Raw genomic sequence first — 15,219 nt, forward strand, 5'->3', positions numbered from 1 at the left:
CTTCAGCAGAACTAGGGCCAGAGTCTCACCCCAGTTACACCAATGTAAACTTGAGGCAACGCCATCCAGCTTAGGGGCATCGTGCATCAAATTCACCCAGGTGAAACTGGAGCAACTCAGTTTGCAACAGTGGAATCCCTCTGAATTCATACCAGCCCCAGCTGAAGCCCTGCTCCCCCAAACCAGCTAAGCCAGACAAACCATGAGTCCAGGCCTTTTCAGCGCTGGCCATTAGGCAGTTTACAAATCAAAGACTCTCGGTGCGTTTGAGTGCCTCTTGGCTGGCATCCACGCTCACAGACTTGCCTCTGTAATTAAACACGTATAGTAAGTTGTGTCCCTTCGCACGTCTGCTTTAGAAACGCCAGAGATGAGACACAGAGGTTAGATGGGGGAATTTCTGCTGAGATGCAAATTTGTGGTTACAAACTGGGCCACTTGGGTAAAAATACCAGGCTATTAAACGAGGGAAAAAACAGATTTTGTTAGTGCAACATCTTCCCAGATATTTTTGTGTGACATAAGTTTTAAAGGAGCAAAAGCTCATCGTCCTCTGAATGTGCCATCCTATTCATGCACTATACCCCAGAAGGGCAGAAATCCTGTCCTGATCCCTCCAGGCAAGCAGTTCACGCCCTAAATCATGAGCTGTCATTACTCCTCTGTCATTGGCAGTGTCATAACTGCATCCAGCCCTTTATTTTAAAAGCCAGCCCGGGGTGGGTGTGCTCAGAGTAGCTGCATATGCAATAACTTTCCCAGCCAGCTGGTTGTCCACTGAGAGAACTTTTCTCCCTGCTGACCCAATCCACTCGCATCAGCTGGAAGGGTCAAAACCGGCTTTGGATTCTCCTCAGCGGCCGCTGACATGAAGTGAATTCAGTGAGGCGCCGGGGGTCTGCCTGCATGGAGCAGTTTGCCGAGCTGGGTTCTTGGGGCGCCCTAATCAAGCCACCAAGGGCCAGATGTTCTCAGGCCTTGGGCCCTGATGCATCTGGGCCTGGGACCCCCAGCCTGCACCCAAGTACAAGCTGACCCCTAAGGGACAGGCTTTTCAGGCCTGCGAGGGCCCACACACATACACACTCCAGCTGAAGTCAAGGGGAGCTACAGATGCTCTGTACCCAGCTCTGAGAGGCAGGGGATCCATTAGTGCTCAGATAGCACCTACCTCCACGGGGCCCCAATCCCCAGTTGTCGCCTCTTGGAAAAGCTACTGCAGTCCAAAGAGTAAGAAGAATTAAGCAGGCCCTTGCCATCAGTTGCCTCAGTGACCACAACAGGTTAAGGGCAACTTCCTGAGAGCTCCTGGCAAGGCTGTAGGTGAAGCTAAGGGCAGGTTCTCCTAGGGAAGTGGAATTGTTATTAGCATCCATGGGGCCCTCGTCAGAGACCAGCACCCCGTTGTGTGAGGTGCTGTACAAGCACCGACTCTGTGTTTCTCCAGAGGACGGTGAGTGCAGAATGACAAACGTTCTCCCCATGCTGGGAGCCGGGGCCATGGAAAGGCACGAGAGCCGCACACGAACACACAGCAGACAGCCATTGCCACGACCACTCAGCACACCGAAGTGTCCAGATACGACAGGAGCGGAGAACCACAGCTGACTCACCGGGATGTATTGCTTGCCCCATGAGGGCCTCATCTTCCATCCCAGGGTCTCCAAAGACTTTCCAAATGTTTCTCACTGACCGCTCCTGGGGCAGGTGACAATCGCTGGCACCGTTCCTGGAGCCGTTCACGGAGAAATAACTTCTAAGTAAGGGTATGGCTACATTTGGAATTTCAAAGCGCTGCCCCGGCAGCGCTGCGGGAGCACTGCCGCGGCAGCGCTTTGAAGTGTGAGTGTAGTCAGAGCGGCAGCGCTGGGAGAGAGCTCTCCCAGCGCTGCATGTAAACCACATCCCTTACGGGTGTAGCGTGCAGCGCTGGGAGCCGCGCTCCCAGCGCTGCTGCCCTGATTACACTGACGCTTTACAGCGCTGTATCTTGCAGCACTCAGGGGGGTGTTTTTTCACACCCCAGTTGCAGCGCTGTAAAGTATGAGTGTAGCCAAGGCCTAAGTGGCTGACCCAGGAATAGAATCCAGGAGCCCTGGCTGCTGGTCCCCTGCTCTATCCGTTACACCACTCTCCCCTCCCAGAGTTGGGAACAGAACCCAGGCGTCCGGGATCCCACTTCCCCCTCTTCCTTCTCTAACCATTTGGCACGGAGAGTGGGGGGATACAAGGCCCTGCACCCCCGGCTTCCTGAGATTCACCAGGACTCTCAGCCAGCCAGTAACACAGAAGGTTTATTTCGACAACAGGAACACAGTCCAAGACAGGTCTTGCAGGCACAGACAACAGGACCCCCTTTAGTTAGATCCATCTGGGGCCCCCAGAGAGGCCACATCCCCGTTGGGAAGCCCAAGCCCCGTCAGGGAACCCCTCTCCATTTCCAGCCAGCTTCAACTGAAACCCTCTCCAGCCCCTCCTCTCTGGGCTTTTTCTCTTCCCCGGGCCAGGAGGTCACCTGATCTTTGTCTCCAACACCTTCAGCTGGCACCTTTGCAGGGGAGAGGCCCAGACCATCAGCTGCTAGGAGACAGAGTGCCAGACATTTAGGTGCACTGGCCCTTTGCTCTGCAGGAACCATGCACCCTTCTCCCACCACCTGGATACTTAAGAACTGCCATGGGGACACTGAGGCACCAACACCGTATTCAGAGAAAACATTAAGAACATTCCCAGTTCGTCACACCATTTGGCACTAGTGTAAATGATGGATTCTCTGTAGCATGAAGCCTTTCAGTCATGAGCTGAGAACTTCAGTAACTGAGCCAGAGTTTCTGGGTCTATTACAGGAGTGGGTGGGTGAGATTCTCTGGCCTGCAACATGCAGGAAGTCAAACCAGATGTTCGTGATGGTTCCTTGTGACCCTTCAAGTCTATGAGACATGTTTCTTGTCTATGTAATTAAAGATTCCCCACACCCTTCCGTTTTAATTTCCATTGATTTATTGTCATGGTAGCAACAATAAATATTCCTTCGCATTGTGAAATGTGCCCCCCGGGAGAGAACAGTCACACACAGCCTGTTCCAGGTGAACTGGGTCACTACACCCATTCACATGCTGCCGGCGCACCCGACACAGGTGTGACCTGCCAACCTTTCCCCAACCGCCTTGGGCCCTCCCAAGTGCTCCAGGCAGGGCCCAAAGAGTTGCCTCTCCACTGGGGCGGCTTTCTGTTGTATTGGCATTGGCAAATAATGTGAATATAGTGACTCAACCCCACTTCCTGCAAACTCCACTCCCCCCTCAAGTGTCCAGCCCCCGAAGTCTGATCTGCGAAAACACCCATCAGTCAGTCGTGCAATGGAAGGGTTTACATGAGACCACAAGGGAAGGGGGAGCTCGCCCAAGGTGTGGTTCAGAGGGCGAAGGAGGGTGTCTCGGTGGGATCTCAAACCAGACAGCCAAGGGGACGGGGATGTTCCCCACCCAGACGCAGTCGGAGTGGCACTGCCCTTCCACAACCTCATTTTGCTGCCAGGGGCCCCATCCTGGATTCCTCCTGCTCCCCGCAAACACCAGTGAGGGGGTGGGAGCTGTGGCAGAGGCCCACCCCCCGGTTGCCTCAGAGAGCTGATGGCAGATGCCAGGCACTTCGTTGGCTCTGGGCCCCGTGTGGGGAGAGTCGCGCCCCCTGAATTCCACCCAGGATGTGAATGAACCTGAGACATGGCCCCTCCGCTGGGCTCCATGCTGAGAACGTGCAAAGCACCAGGCATTACACAGCTCCCCCCTCCAATGGCCGCAACCCGGGACTGGGCTTCACCAGAAACTCGGCTCCCAGCCCCACCTCAGAACGCAGCCCCCGGGGCCTGAACCTCGCTCACCCCCAGCTTGGAACTCGGGCCCCTGGGCTTGGTTTGGAAGATGAGAGCTAGGCCCCAGGGTCGCCCATCCCAGCTCGAGTCCCAGACCCCCGTCCCAGCTCAGGCCCAGACCCTCCCCACCCGGTCCCAATTCAGGCCCCAAGTTCCCCCCCAGCTCGGGTCCCAGACCCCCGGCCCAGCTCAGGCCCAGACCCTCCCCCACCCCCGGCCCAGCTCAGGCCCCAAGCTCCCCCGCAGCTCGAGTCCCAGACCCACCCACCCCCAGCTCAGGCCCAGACCCTCCCGTCTCAGGCCTCAGACCCCCCGTTCCTAGCTCAGGCCCCAGATACACACACTCCTGCTCAAGTCCCGGACCCCACCCGCACCCCAGCTTGAGTCCCAGACCCTCCCACCCAGCTCAGACCCCAGACACCCCCCATCACATCTCAGGCCCAGGCTCTCCCCCTCCCAGCTCAGGCCCAGACCCCCTCATCCCAGCTCAGGCCCAGATCCCACCTCATCCCATCTCAGGCCCAGACACGCACACACACATCCAGCTCAGGCCCTGGGATCCCCTCCCAGTTTGGCCCACCGTGGAGCCAGCCAGAGGCAACTTTAGACATTTTGCCGCCCCAAGCATGGCAGCATGCCACGGGGGGCGCTCTGCCGGTCGCCGGTCCCGCAGCTCCGGTGGACTTCCCTTAGGCGTGCCTGCAGAGGGTCCGCTGGTCCCACTGAAGCCGCAGGACCAGCGGACCCTCCGCAGGCACGTCTGCAGGAGGTCCACTGAAGCCGCGGGACCAGCGGACTCTCCGCAGGCACGTCTGCAGGAGGTCCACTGAAGCCGCGGGACCAGCGGACTCTCCGCAGGCACGCCTACGGGAGGTCCACCGGAGCCGCAGGACCAGCAGACCCTCCCCAGGCATGCCACCGAAGGCTGCCTGCCTGCCACCCTCCCGGCGACCGGCAGAGCGCCCCCCGCAGCATGCCACCCCAAGCACGCACATGGCGTGCTGGGACCTGGAGCCGCCCCTGGAGCCAGCAAGCCGACCCGCGGCTTGGGTTTTGTTCCCTGGCTGCGGCCGGGGTTACCCCGCAGGGTCCCTCCCCGGGCTTTTCCCCCCACACCGGGGTTCCCGCTGCAGGCTGGGCTCTGTGCATCTCGCTCGCAGGTTCGCACGCCGACATAGACCGGAGAATGGGGCCTTGGCCATTTTTTTTCCAGTTGTTTCTTTTATTGATTTATACAAAAACCTTAGCAAGCGACACAAGCGGCTGCCAGCCCAGCGCAGGGCCCCCTCCGGTCCAGCTGGGGGTGGCAGGAGGGGGAGGTGTTTTCTCCCCAGTCCCAGCTCAGGGAGGAACTCTTAATACCAATAATCTTGTGCCCCATGTCTGGAGCCTGACAGTCCCCTCCCCTATTTTAGGGGTGGGTTATAAACCAAGGCGCGAAGGAGGGAAGGGACTGGCAAGGCCAATGGCAGAATCAGGAAGAGAACCCAGAAGTCCTGGCTTATCGCAGGTCTCCTGCTCTAACCACTAGCATGCACTGCCAGAGCTGGACTAGAACCCAGGAGCCCTGGCTCCCAGCCACCCCTGCTCTAACCACTGGCCTCTGCTTCCTTCCAGTGGAAAGTTCAACCCCCCAGGATGCGCCTCGGTGGGGTCTGGGGTCAGAGTTGGTGTCAAGCGTGTCGGGGCTCCATAAAGAGAAGGGACGTCGGGGTGCACAGTGCCCCCCCTCCCCGCAGCCTTCACATGCTGGGGCTCTTACAATTCTGAGTGTCCAGCTGGCGGGGTGTGGGGGCGCTTGGGGGTGTTGCATGCTCGTCGCACTGCAGAGGGGGATGGGTCGTGCTGCGGGAGGGGCTCCCATCCTGAGGGGGCCCCCATCCCCCAATCCTGCATGTGGCACTGGGACCACACGGTCACTCTAAAGAGTGGGGGTAGCCCCCTTCACATGGAGCCAGAGTCACACTGAACCGAAGCCGAGCCCCACACTCCATAGACCAACCAAAGATCCCAGACCCACAACAGCCTCACGCTGAGCTCCCTCCACCCGTCCCTGCCTCCCACCCTGGTCCCACACCTAACCCCAGCTCCTGGCTCCCTCCCCTCTCTTTTCAGCCCCATCTCCCCATAGGTTCCACCCGATGCAGTGAGCTGCCCCAGGGCTGTCAGCCGCTTCCCAAACACCCCGCCCCGGAGATTGACAGCGACCTGTAGGAGCGGAGGGTCCAATGCCCAGCTCTGAACCCCAAACCGCTGACAGCAAGTGTTCGGGGCGGTGATCCAAGGAGAGATCCTGGAACCAGGGACAGGACGAGGGGAAGGTGCCAGGACTGGGCAGATGGAACCACAGAATCTAAAAGTTCCAGAGTAAAGTAGCTAAAACCCCTGCGTTTTAAGGTTCCAGAGCTGTGGAACCCCCCTCCCCAGAATGTAAAGGTTCTAGAGCAAGAGAGCTAGAAATTGGTACATTTTAAGGGTCCAAAACTGTCAAGACTCAAATCTAGGGCTTACAGTTTCTACACTAAAGGAATTGATGTCCATGAATTTAAGGTTCCAGAGCTGGAGGGACCACACCCCCCTCCTCCCCAGCATTTATAGGTTCCAGAGTAAGGGAGAATGAAAAAGTTCTAGATCGGGTGAGCGGAGGGGGTTCTAGAGCAGGAATGAGAAGGTTCTAGACTTGGAGGAAGGGAGAGAGAGCCCAGAATGAAGAGGTTCCAGAGCTGGGGGAAGGAGAGAGGAGACGTGCCCCAGAAGAATTAACACTGCATTTTCACAGCACATCATGGCCGACAGTCTTGCTCGCTCGCTCTCCGTGCAGATGGTCTGAGGCCTCACGGTCCGTGTCTCCCCTCAGGCCTGTTACTTCTTCACCCGGCAGCCTTTGGCTGCCTCCCCGATGATGGCCCAGTACTCGCCGAACTCCAGCTTGGCCTCATCCGGGTCCCCAAGGCACTCGATCTTCTCATCCAGTGAGCAGACATGCTGTGAAGGAGAGTGGGGCGGGCCATCAGAAACCAGCGGAGACCCTGGGCTGGGGGGAGCAGGGAGCCACCCACCCAGATGGGCAGGTGGGTGGGAAGTAGGGGTGCAGTGAGGGAGGATGTTGTTGGGGGGGTCTGCAGGACGAGATGGGGGCGCAGCATGCTGGAGGCGTTGGTGGAACTGGGGCAGTATCGAGGACGCAGTGAGATGAGGCTGTTTCTCAAGTTGGGGGGTGCAGTGGGAAGGGAATGTTGCGTTGGGATCTTGGGGGGCAGTGGGGTCAGGGTCAATAACACCACCCCAGATTAGTGGGTGGTCATGTCCTCCACCCTGCTGCCTCACCCCCACTCCACCACACATCAGGGATTTCACCCCTGGTCAGTGGCCTGTCTCAGGACTGACAATCTCCCAGCCCTGCTGGGGGGCAGGGGGCAGTGTCAAGGGCTCCCCTTACCTGTGACAGGTGAGGCAGCTGTTGCACCACCAGCTCCCTGAGCTCGTTGGGGGTCAGGCACTCCTTCCGCCCCTTCACTGCGTAGCGCTGGAAGTTGTTGATCACGATCTCGATCGCCCTCTCCACGTCAGTTAGCTCCTGGCTGTCCTAGAGCCCACGGGCGGGAGGAGGAGACGTTTAGCGGGGGAGGGAGCAAGGAGGCCCAGCTGTGATGCAAGGAGCAGCTTGAGACTAAGGGAGAACGTCCCAGCTTCACTCGCCGAGATCCCGGGGAAGATCAAAGGGTGCCCACCTCCCACATGAACCTGGCTGAGCGATCAGGGGCTGGCTCTACCTCTTCCCGGGAACTGCCAAGGAACAGCTCTGTGCTCCGTCTAGGCTGGCATCTCCCCACCCTGCCGCACCACAACCAATGATCCATCTTCTCTGACACCCCCTCCTCTATCTCTCACCAGAACCATGGCCCCCTAGTCAGTGGAGCTAATCGACACCAGCTGAGAATGGTCCTGCCTCCTGCCAGACCCAAATGAGAGACACAGTCCACCTAGTGCAGCCTGTCCTCTGCAACAGTGGCTAGTGCTCCACACTTCCCCTAGCTGCTCCAGGACTCTGCCAGGAGGGGAAATTCCCTCCTGTCTACCATCTGCTGGTCAACTTTGCCCTGAAGCCTGGAGATCAAAAGCCCTTGGTACGTTATCCTAGCTCCTGTCTAAGCAGATGGGGTTCCATTGGTCTGCTGCCAAGAGTTGCACCCAGAACTGAGACCAGGTCCTTCTGGCTCGCTGTACACGTAGCAGATGGATCAGTCCCCTCCCCATAGGGATGTTGGTGCCCATCTGAAATGGATTTTAGCTTCACCTATGAGTAGGGCACCTAGTATCTACCAGACAGACAGAAACTCTGGCTACCCGACAGAGGTGGCACAGCGGCTGCCTAGCTTCTCTTCCCTCATGGAGGCTGAAGGGGGGCGGTTAAAGATGAATAGATTTGCATCCCTCAGAAGGTTTATCCAGAATTTCTTCTGCCGCTTTCATGAATTCCCCAAAGCTGCATGTCAAGGGAAGAGCTGCAGCAGTTTGCTTCAGCACAGAGGTTCTCCCCTTTACACACAGCTAAGCCAGTAACTACCAACTAAGCTATTAAAAATAACAGACCTTCAGAATAGCTTTGAGCGGGTTTCCTACAGGGACCTGATCCCTCCTAGCAGGAGCTCAGATCCGGGGAGGGGGCAGCTCCTCAGCTGGCGTAAATCAGCATGACTCCTGGTCTCAGCACTGCTCCCAGGACTCTGGGAATGACCCTCCCACTGGAACGCAGAGCAAAGCAGGAGACTTCCAAGGTTGTTTCCTTCATTCCTTTGGTTAGTTTAACAGTTGCTGAAACAACTTTTAAACCAGCCCAGAACAATGTGACTTTTAGCTTTGCAAGAGCTGGGAAATGCCTCCTGATTTGCTGGGCTTTCAACTGGCCAGGGCAGCCCTGGAGCCCCGCTCTGCATGGGACCCGCGAGAAAACAGCATCTCGGATTGAAACAGATGCTGAAGATACTTGAGGCCAGACACTCAGAACAGCTGATCCAAAGACCACTGGAGTTGGGAGCGGGGGTGGAGCGCTCTCCATTGGTTTCAATGGACTTGGATCAGGCCCCTAGAGAGTTCTTTTTTCATCCTGAAGGCACAGGAGCAAGGAATGGGACAGACCCCAGAAGTCCCATCTCCCTGAGCCAGGGCAGGACTGTTCCCAGTGCACTGCTGGTCCCAAGTGCAGGTGAGGCGCCAGGTCCCTTCAGATATATCCTCAAGAAAAGCACCCTGCGCAGCCAGAGGGATCCCGCGAATTCTCCCCACGGGAAGTGGGGTGACCCAGGGCACACTGTGGAGCTAATGGCTCTTTCATTGACCTTGCGCTTCTTGTGACAGTGGCACTGGCCCATGCTGCGTCTCTCCGGCGCGCCGGTTCCTCAGCTCCCTCTCCTGCTTGGCTTTCCCGTGGGATGCTGCTGGGAGCGGTGCGGGAGGGGACACGGGCTCCTCCTATGAGCCGGGCTGAGTCAAGGCGTTGGGTGAACTCCCAGGAGCTGGCTTCACATCAGGTGCTGGGGCTTTGCTGGTGGGGGAAAGAGAAGGGGGGGAAGCCCTGGTTAGTTCAGCACTCCCCCAGATTTTCCCTTCGAAGCTGGAGTTTCAGATTGCAGGGCAGGTTGGAAGTGCACCGCAAGGAACAGCACTCAGCCTTGCAGGGAGCTGCTGAAACACGTCCCGTGCCTCTCCCCTAGCAACGGGTTGGGGCGAAGCCAGAGGGGAGCATGGGGGGGCAGGGGTAGAGGGGTGGGGGACACCCAGCAGGTGTGATCCCCCAGCCAGAGTCGGGAAGGGGCTGGGAAAGGAAGAAGCCACTTACCTGCTCCAAAGGCTCTTCTGGGACGGGGCGGGCTGGTCCCCCACCAGGGTTTTATACGCCGAGAGGTGTGAGTGGGAGACACCTCACCAAGTTACCTGCAAGTTATAGCTGTGGTGCAAGGTGTCTCATTTCATGCCTGGCACGGGGCCAGCGTGGGGCCGGGGCCCCTCCCACTCCGCGGCCAGGTTTGCCGTTCCCAGGCGTAGTCACCATCCAGCACAGACAGAATCAGGGATACAGGAAGCGCCAGCTTGTGGGGGCAGCTCACCTGCCACCACAGAGACACAAAGGGGAACCCCCTGGCAGGGCCTGGGGGCTGGGCCCTGGCCGGCTTCGAGCCCAGCGCCCTGGCAGTGAGCTAGCATAGGCTGGCAGAAGGCGTGTTCCTGGCATTCAGCTGGAGCACTTGGAGCTGGGATTTCGTCAGCTTTCCTGAGCTGGGTGGGTGTGGCTCAGGATGTGTACTGGGGACCGCGGGGGCCAGGCCAGGACTGGCCAGCAGGGGTGGTCAGTGCTGGCCCTGAGGCCCCAGCCCGGGGCTAGGAGGCACACTGCTCTCAGAGGCAATGCCTTCCAGGGGAAACCTGACACTCAGAGCCACTTGTGTTCACTGACTAGCCCCGCCGCTGTCCACAAGACCAGGGAGTCAGCACCCGCGGCCTGGCTAAACACCAGCGTAGGTGACTACAGCCAAGCTAAAACTCCCGGACACTTTCCCGGAGCTAAGGAGTCTTCCTGTCCTGTCCTAAACTGCTCTGGAGTGGTGCATTCTGAGGGGCTGGTAACCAGCTGCTGTCTCCACCCCAGAGACAGCTGCATCTTAGCAGAGGGTGAGGGGTCCCTGTGTGACCAGCTGCCATGCCTCAGCCAGCTGCCTCTCGGATGGTGGCCATAGGGAGCGTGTGGAGGGAGGCCCCGTGGGTTCAGCACGGGGCATCGTAGAATTAGCAGGGTGGAAACTGGTTCCTGGCCTGTGGTGCTGCAGGGTCCTCCAGGGTGAGCTCTCTTCTCAGCGCAACGGCCACCCCAGCAGGCTGCTCCGAGAGGCCCCGGCATCCCGGTCTGCCCCGGGTGCGAAGGGCTGGCTGGGGAGACGCCCGGGACAGCAGTGCAGAGCAGACAGAAGGAACTTGTTCATGACTTTCCTCTGCTACCCAAAGGCCCCATCCCTCTCCTTAGCCCATCCCCTGCTAGGCACTGCCTCCCGGGGCCTTCTCTGTATGTCTGAGGGGCCAGGTGGTCTAGTGGCTAGAGCAGGGGGGCTGGGAGTCAGGACTACTGGCTTCCATTGCTAGCTCTGGGAGGGGATTGGGGACTAGTGGCTAGAGCAGGGGAGCTGGGAGTCAGGACTCCTGGATTCTATTCCTAGTTCTGGGAGGGGAATGGGGACTAGTGGCTAGAGCAGGGGGGCTAGGAGTCAGGACTCCTGGATTCCATTCCTAGTTCTGGGAGGGGAGTGGGGACTAGTGGCTAGAGCAGGCAGGCTGGGAGTCAGGAATGATCTGCCAACAGTTTGCTGTGTGACCTTGTGCAAGTCGCTTCATCATCTGTGGCCAGGACAGGGCTAAGACTCCTCACATGGAGGCTGGAGGCTGGGACACTGAGCTGAACCCCTTGGCTCTCGGGCACTGTCGGGGGTCTCAGCCCCAGACAGCCGCACCCATGGCTAAGTAAAGGTCCCTCGGAGAATATAACCAGGCCCTTGGGGGGAGGGGGAGCAAGATTGCTGGTGGGAATTTCAGGGGGGTACCGGGGATCTCTGCAGCAACTCAGCGTCCCCTAAGACCTGGTGGTAGGCCCAGCCAGGGCAGCCCTCCCCCACTCCCCCAGAGACTCTGCCTCCCATCGCCTCCCAGCCCCTCCGTCTGCTGAGCTCAGGTTGTGTGGGGCAGGGGTGCACAGAGCCAGGGGGTGACTGGGCCAGGGAATCCCGGGCGCCTGGAGCAGGACACCCAGCCCCTCCTTCGCCCTAAGAAACGGAGCCATGCTCAGCCACGGGAACGTTTTATTCATGGCTGGAGTGAGCAGGTCGGCCCCTCCAGCCCTCCCTGCTTCCGGTCACTTCTTCTTCCCCACTTTCTCCCTCTTGATGTCCTTGGCCAGCTCCCCGATCAGCCGCCAGTACTCGCTGAACTTCAGCTCCTCGTCGTTGTTCACGTCCAGGCTGCTCATCTTCTCATCCAGGGAGCCCATGTCCTGCGAGGAAGGGCCGGGGGAGAGATGGTCAGTGCCCAGCACCAGGGGCCAGCGGTTGCAGTGCAGCAAGGCCGGGGAGGGATGGAGCCCAGGGGGTCAGACCAGGGCTCAGCAGAGAGTCAGTGGGGAGGCATGGAGGGGCCGAGAGGGCTGGGAGCAGGGAGCTCAGCCCTGCAGCTGGGAGGGATCTCATTCTACAGGCTCCTGGTAAGGGGATGGAGGCGTTTCCACATCTGGGCACAGCTGCCTGCCGTCCCCAGCCCCCAGCGCTGAGCACCCCAGCAGCAGGGCAGAGCCCACTTCCTCTCCTGCCCACCAAGTGCTGATGGGGGCAGAGTGCGGGAGCCGGGGGCAGGCGGGGGCACTTGCAGGCTTACAGCAGGGGCAGATTGTCCCGTGGTTAGAGCAGCAGGACTGGTGCCAAACGGCTTCTGGGCTCTGAGTTAGGTGGGGTCACTGTGGTACCATGGTATCAATTAGATGGACAGCAAGGGATATAGATAGATAGATAGATTAGATAGATAGATAGAGGGGGTGTGTGGGGATAGATAGATAGATAGATAGATAGATAGATAGATAGATAGATAGAGGGGGTGTCTGGGAATAGATAGATAGATAGATAGAGGGGGTGTGTGGGGATAGATAGATAGAGGAGGTGTGTGGGGATAGATAGATAGATAGATAGAGGGGGTGTCTGGGAATAGATAGATAGATAGAGGGGGTGTCTGGGAATAGATAGATAGATAGATAGATAGATAGATTGGATACTCTCACCCTGGTGCCTTATGAGACCCGGCTGAGAGACCAGCACATGCAGGAACCTTAATTAGTATTTTATTTATTAACCTCCCTGGAAAGCAGATGCAGCATCAGCACTGAAGGGAAAGAAATTAGAGCCCCTCCAAAAAAAATGCCCCCCATCCTCCCACCCTGAGCGCCACCCCTAGCATAGCCGTTCCTGCCAGTAAACACCCTTCCACCCCATCACACATGCCCCCATCACATGCAACCTCCCCCCCCCACTCCCCACTGGCACCTTCATGAGGTTGGGCAGCTGCAGCGTGACCAGCTCCTTGAACTCCCCAGCCGTCAGCGTCCCCTTCTTGCCCTCCCGGGCCGCGTAGGTGAAGAAGATGCTGACGATTTTCTCAATGGCCGTCTCCAGCTCGGTCAGCTCACACGCAGCCATGGTGCCGGGGAGAGCTGGGCTCCGCTGCCCAGGGGTGGGTGGGGCAGGTGGGAGGCGAGGGCACCTTCAGCTCAGCCTGGCGCAGCTACTCGGAATGGTTAGTCTCTGCGGGAAAACGGGGCAGAGCCTTAGGGCCAATCCCAGAGCAGAGAGAGAAGGAATGTACAGCAAGAAGGATAGATAGATAGATAGATGGAGTATCTGGGGATAGATAGATAGATAGATTAGATAGATGGGGTATCTGGGGATAGATAGATAGATAGATTAGATAGATGGAGTTTCTGGGGATAGATAGATAGATAGATAGATAGATAGATAGATAGATAGATAGATAGATAGATAGATAGATAGATAGATGCGGGACCGGCTGGCTCACAGTCCATTAGGAGGTTACCAAGACGTTCTCCTCTCGCCCATGTCAGCAGGGACGGTGAGCCACTCAGATGGGACGGCTCTCTGGAACGTGTGCAATGTATTTGGGGGGTCTCTGTCCGGTTCCGAGCGGGCAGGGGTTGCCGGGGCATAAGCAGCACTGCAGGCCGGCTCCCAGCCATGCTGGATGCCCTGGCTGACCAGCACACACTCACCCAGCCTGGCTCAGAGCCGCATGTTTACATCATCCCCAGCCAGAGACAGCTTGGCAGACAAAGGGCCCCAGTGTCCAGCCTGGGGCAGCCCGACTGGGGGGTACCAACAGCCTTGCTGGCTGGGCACGGTGCCGGGGGCAGGCGATAGGGCATGACATCTCCATCCTTGGGACTTAGGAAAGTGCCACCCCACTGCGCCCCCTGTTCCCCCAGCGCTCTCCTGGCCAGCTCACCACCGCCCAGCACAGGATGGCTGCCATGAAGCCAGACGACAGCCCGAGCTGCTGGGGCCTGGTGGGAGGAGTTAGGGTGATTTGGAGGGCTCAGCTCCTGAACTCCCCCTGTCACCCCCCCAAGACTTTCCTCTTCTCTTGGAACCAGACACAGTTAAATAGCACACAGGCCCCAGGACCTGAAGCAGCTGCACAAACACACCCAGTTCCAGGAACCTCTCCCCGGGTAACACCCTGCCCAGGCTGGGGAGGCAGAAGGGGGCGAATCCAGACCAGGGAGGGGAATTGCCACTTACCCCGGTTTGCTGCTTGGGAGGAAGCTGCAGACAGGGAGGGCTGCGTCCCCTAGCGATGGCTTTATACCCGGCCAGCGGGGAGGGGGAGCGGGCAGCTGGCCCTGGGGGGCAGAGCTCATCGCTCCAGTAGTTCAGCAGAGCGGTGTAGTGTTTCCCATTCCAGTCGGACAAACGCCGCCCACGTCCCAACCCGCCCCCCCCTTCTGCAGTCAACATCCGAAGTTTAGAGCAAGTCACTGCCCACCCCAGCAAGCGAGCGGTGATATCGTCCCGGCCAGGCGGCATCTAGGGATCTAAATGCACAGCCCATGCCAGAGACTGAGAGCAGGACAGACAGACTGAGGCCTCTGGTGGAGCAGGGCTAAGCCAGCAGAGGCGAGGGAAACGGGAGGATGGGAGCGAGTTAACTCCAGGGACTCCTGGCAAACCCAGTGGAAGAGCTAACGCCAGGAAACTGTGCTTCACTTTGTGACACAGCGGGATGTGCTTGGAGGGTGCAGCGAGGATAAAAGGCAACCAGTGTTTCCCTGTGACAAACCCCCTGCCCTGGGCAGCTGACTACCCCGAGCACGAGCCCAGATGGCCGGAGCTCATGCAGACCATTCTCGCTTTTGCTTCTTTTTTTTTGTTAAAGACAAACCTGGCCTAAATCACTGGATTCAAATTTCCCTCAGTTCTTATCCTGGCTCCCTGCCACCTAGTCCCCCAAATTTCTGGGTAGTTCAAAAGACCCCAGCTCTGAGTCTGCATCTGCGTCTCTGGCATTTCACCTGCCTCCCAGGGCCGGAAGGTAACTAGTCAGTTTCACCCGGGCCTCACTCACTCACTCACACTCTCTGGTTCTTGCCAGGTGCTGCCAGGTCTCAGCGGCTGCAAACCCAGCAGGGGGCACAAAGTCAGACCCCCCAAGCCTGACAGCATTTTGATTGAACCATTTTTTGACTCCATGAAATCGCCTCTGTGATTATTAGGGTTTGAAAAATTCATTAGCCTGAGTTAATGTGG

The 15,219-nt window shown here is 58.4% G+C and overlaps 2 protein-coding genes across 2 annotated transcripts; both read right to left on the reverse strand.

Annotated features, from left to right (window-relative positions):
* Window positions 1-6,286: 6,286 nt before the first annotated feature.
* Window positions 6,287-11,598, reverse strand: S100A14 (S100 calcium binding protein A14). The gene is made up of 4 exons (XM_050929751.1): window positions 9,714-11,598; window positions 9,214-9,419; window positions 7,314-7,460; window positions 6,287-6,859 (listed from the first exon to the last, which is right to left on the reverse strand). Exons 2-4 carry the CDS (start codon window positions 9,244-9,246, stop codon window positions 6,737-6,739), a joined length of 303 nt encoding a protein of 100 aa, XP_050785708.1. The 5' UTR covers window positions 9,247-9,419; window positions 9,714-11,598; the 3' UTR covers window positions 6,287-6,736.
* Window positions 11,599-11,701: 103 nt separating this feature from the next.
* On the reverse strand, window positions 11,702-14,409 carry S100A13 (S100 calcium binding protein A13). The gene is made up of 3 exons (XM_050929752.1): window positions 14,215-14,409; window positions 12,946-13,203; window positions 11,702-11,909 (listed from the first exon to the last, which is right to left on the reverse strand). The coding sequence occupies exons 2-3, from the start codon at window positions 13,096-13,098 to the stop codon at window positions 11,772-11,774; spliced, it is 291 nt and encodes a 96-aa protein (XP_050785709.1). The 5' UTR covers window positions 13,099-13,203; window positions 14,215-14,409; the 3' UTR covers window positions 11,702-11,771.
* Between the last annotated feature and the right edge of the window lie 810 nt (window positions 14,410-15,219).

This window comes from Gopherus flavomarginatus, chromosome 20 (genome assembly GCF_025201925.1).
Source record: "Gopherus flavomarginatus isolate rGopFla2 chromosome 20, rGopFla2.mat.asm, whole genome shotgun sequence".
Taxonomy (NCBI): domain Eukaryota; kingdom Metazoa; phylum Chordata; order Testudines; family Testudinidae; genus Gopherus; species Gopherus flavomarginatus.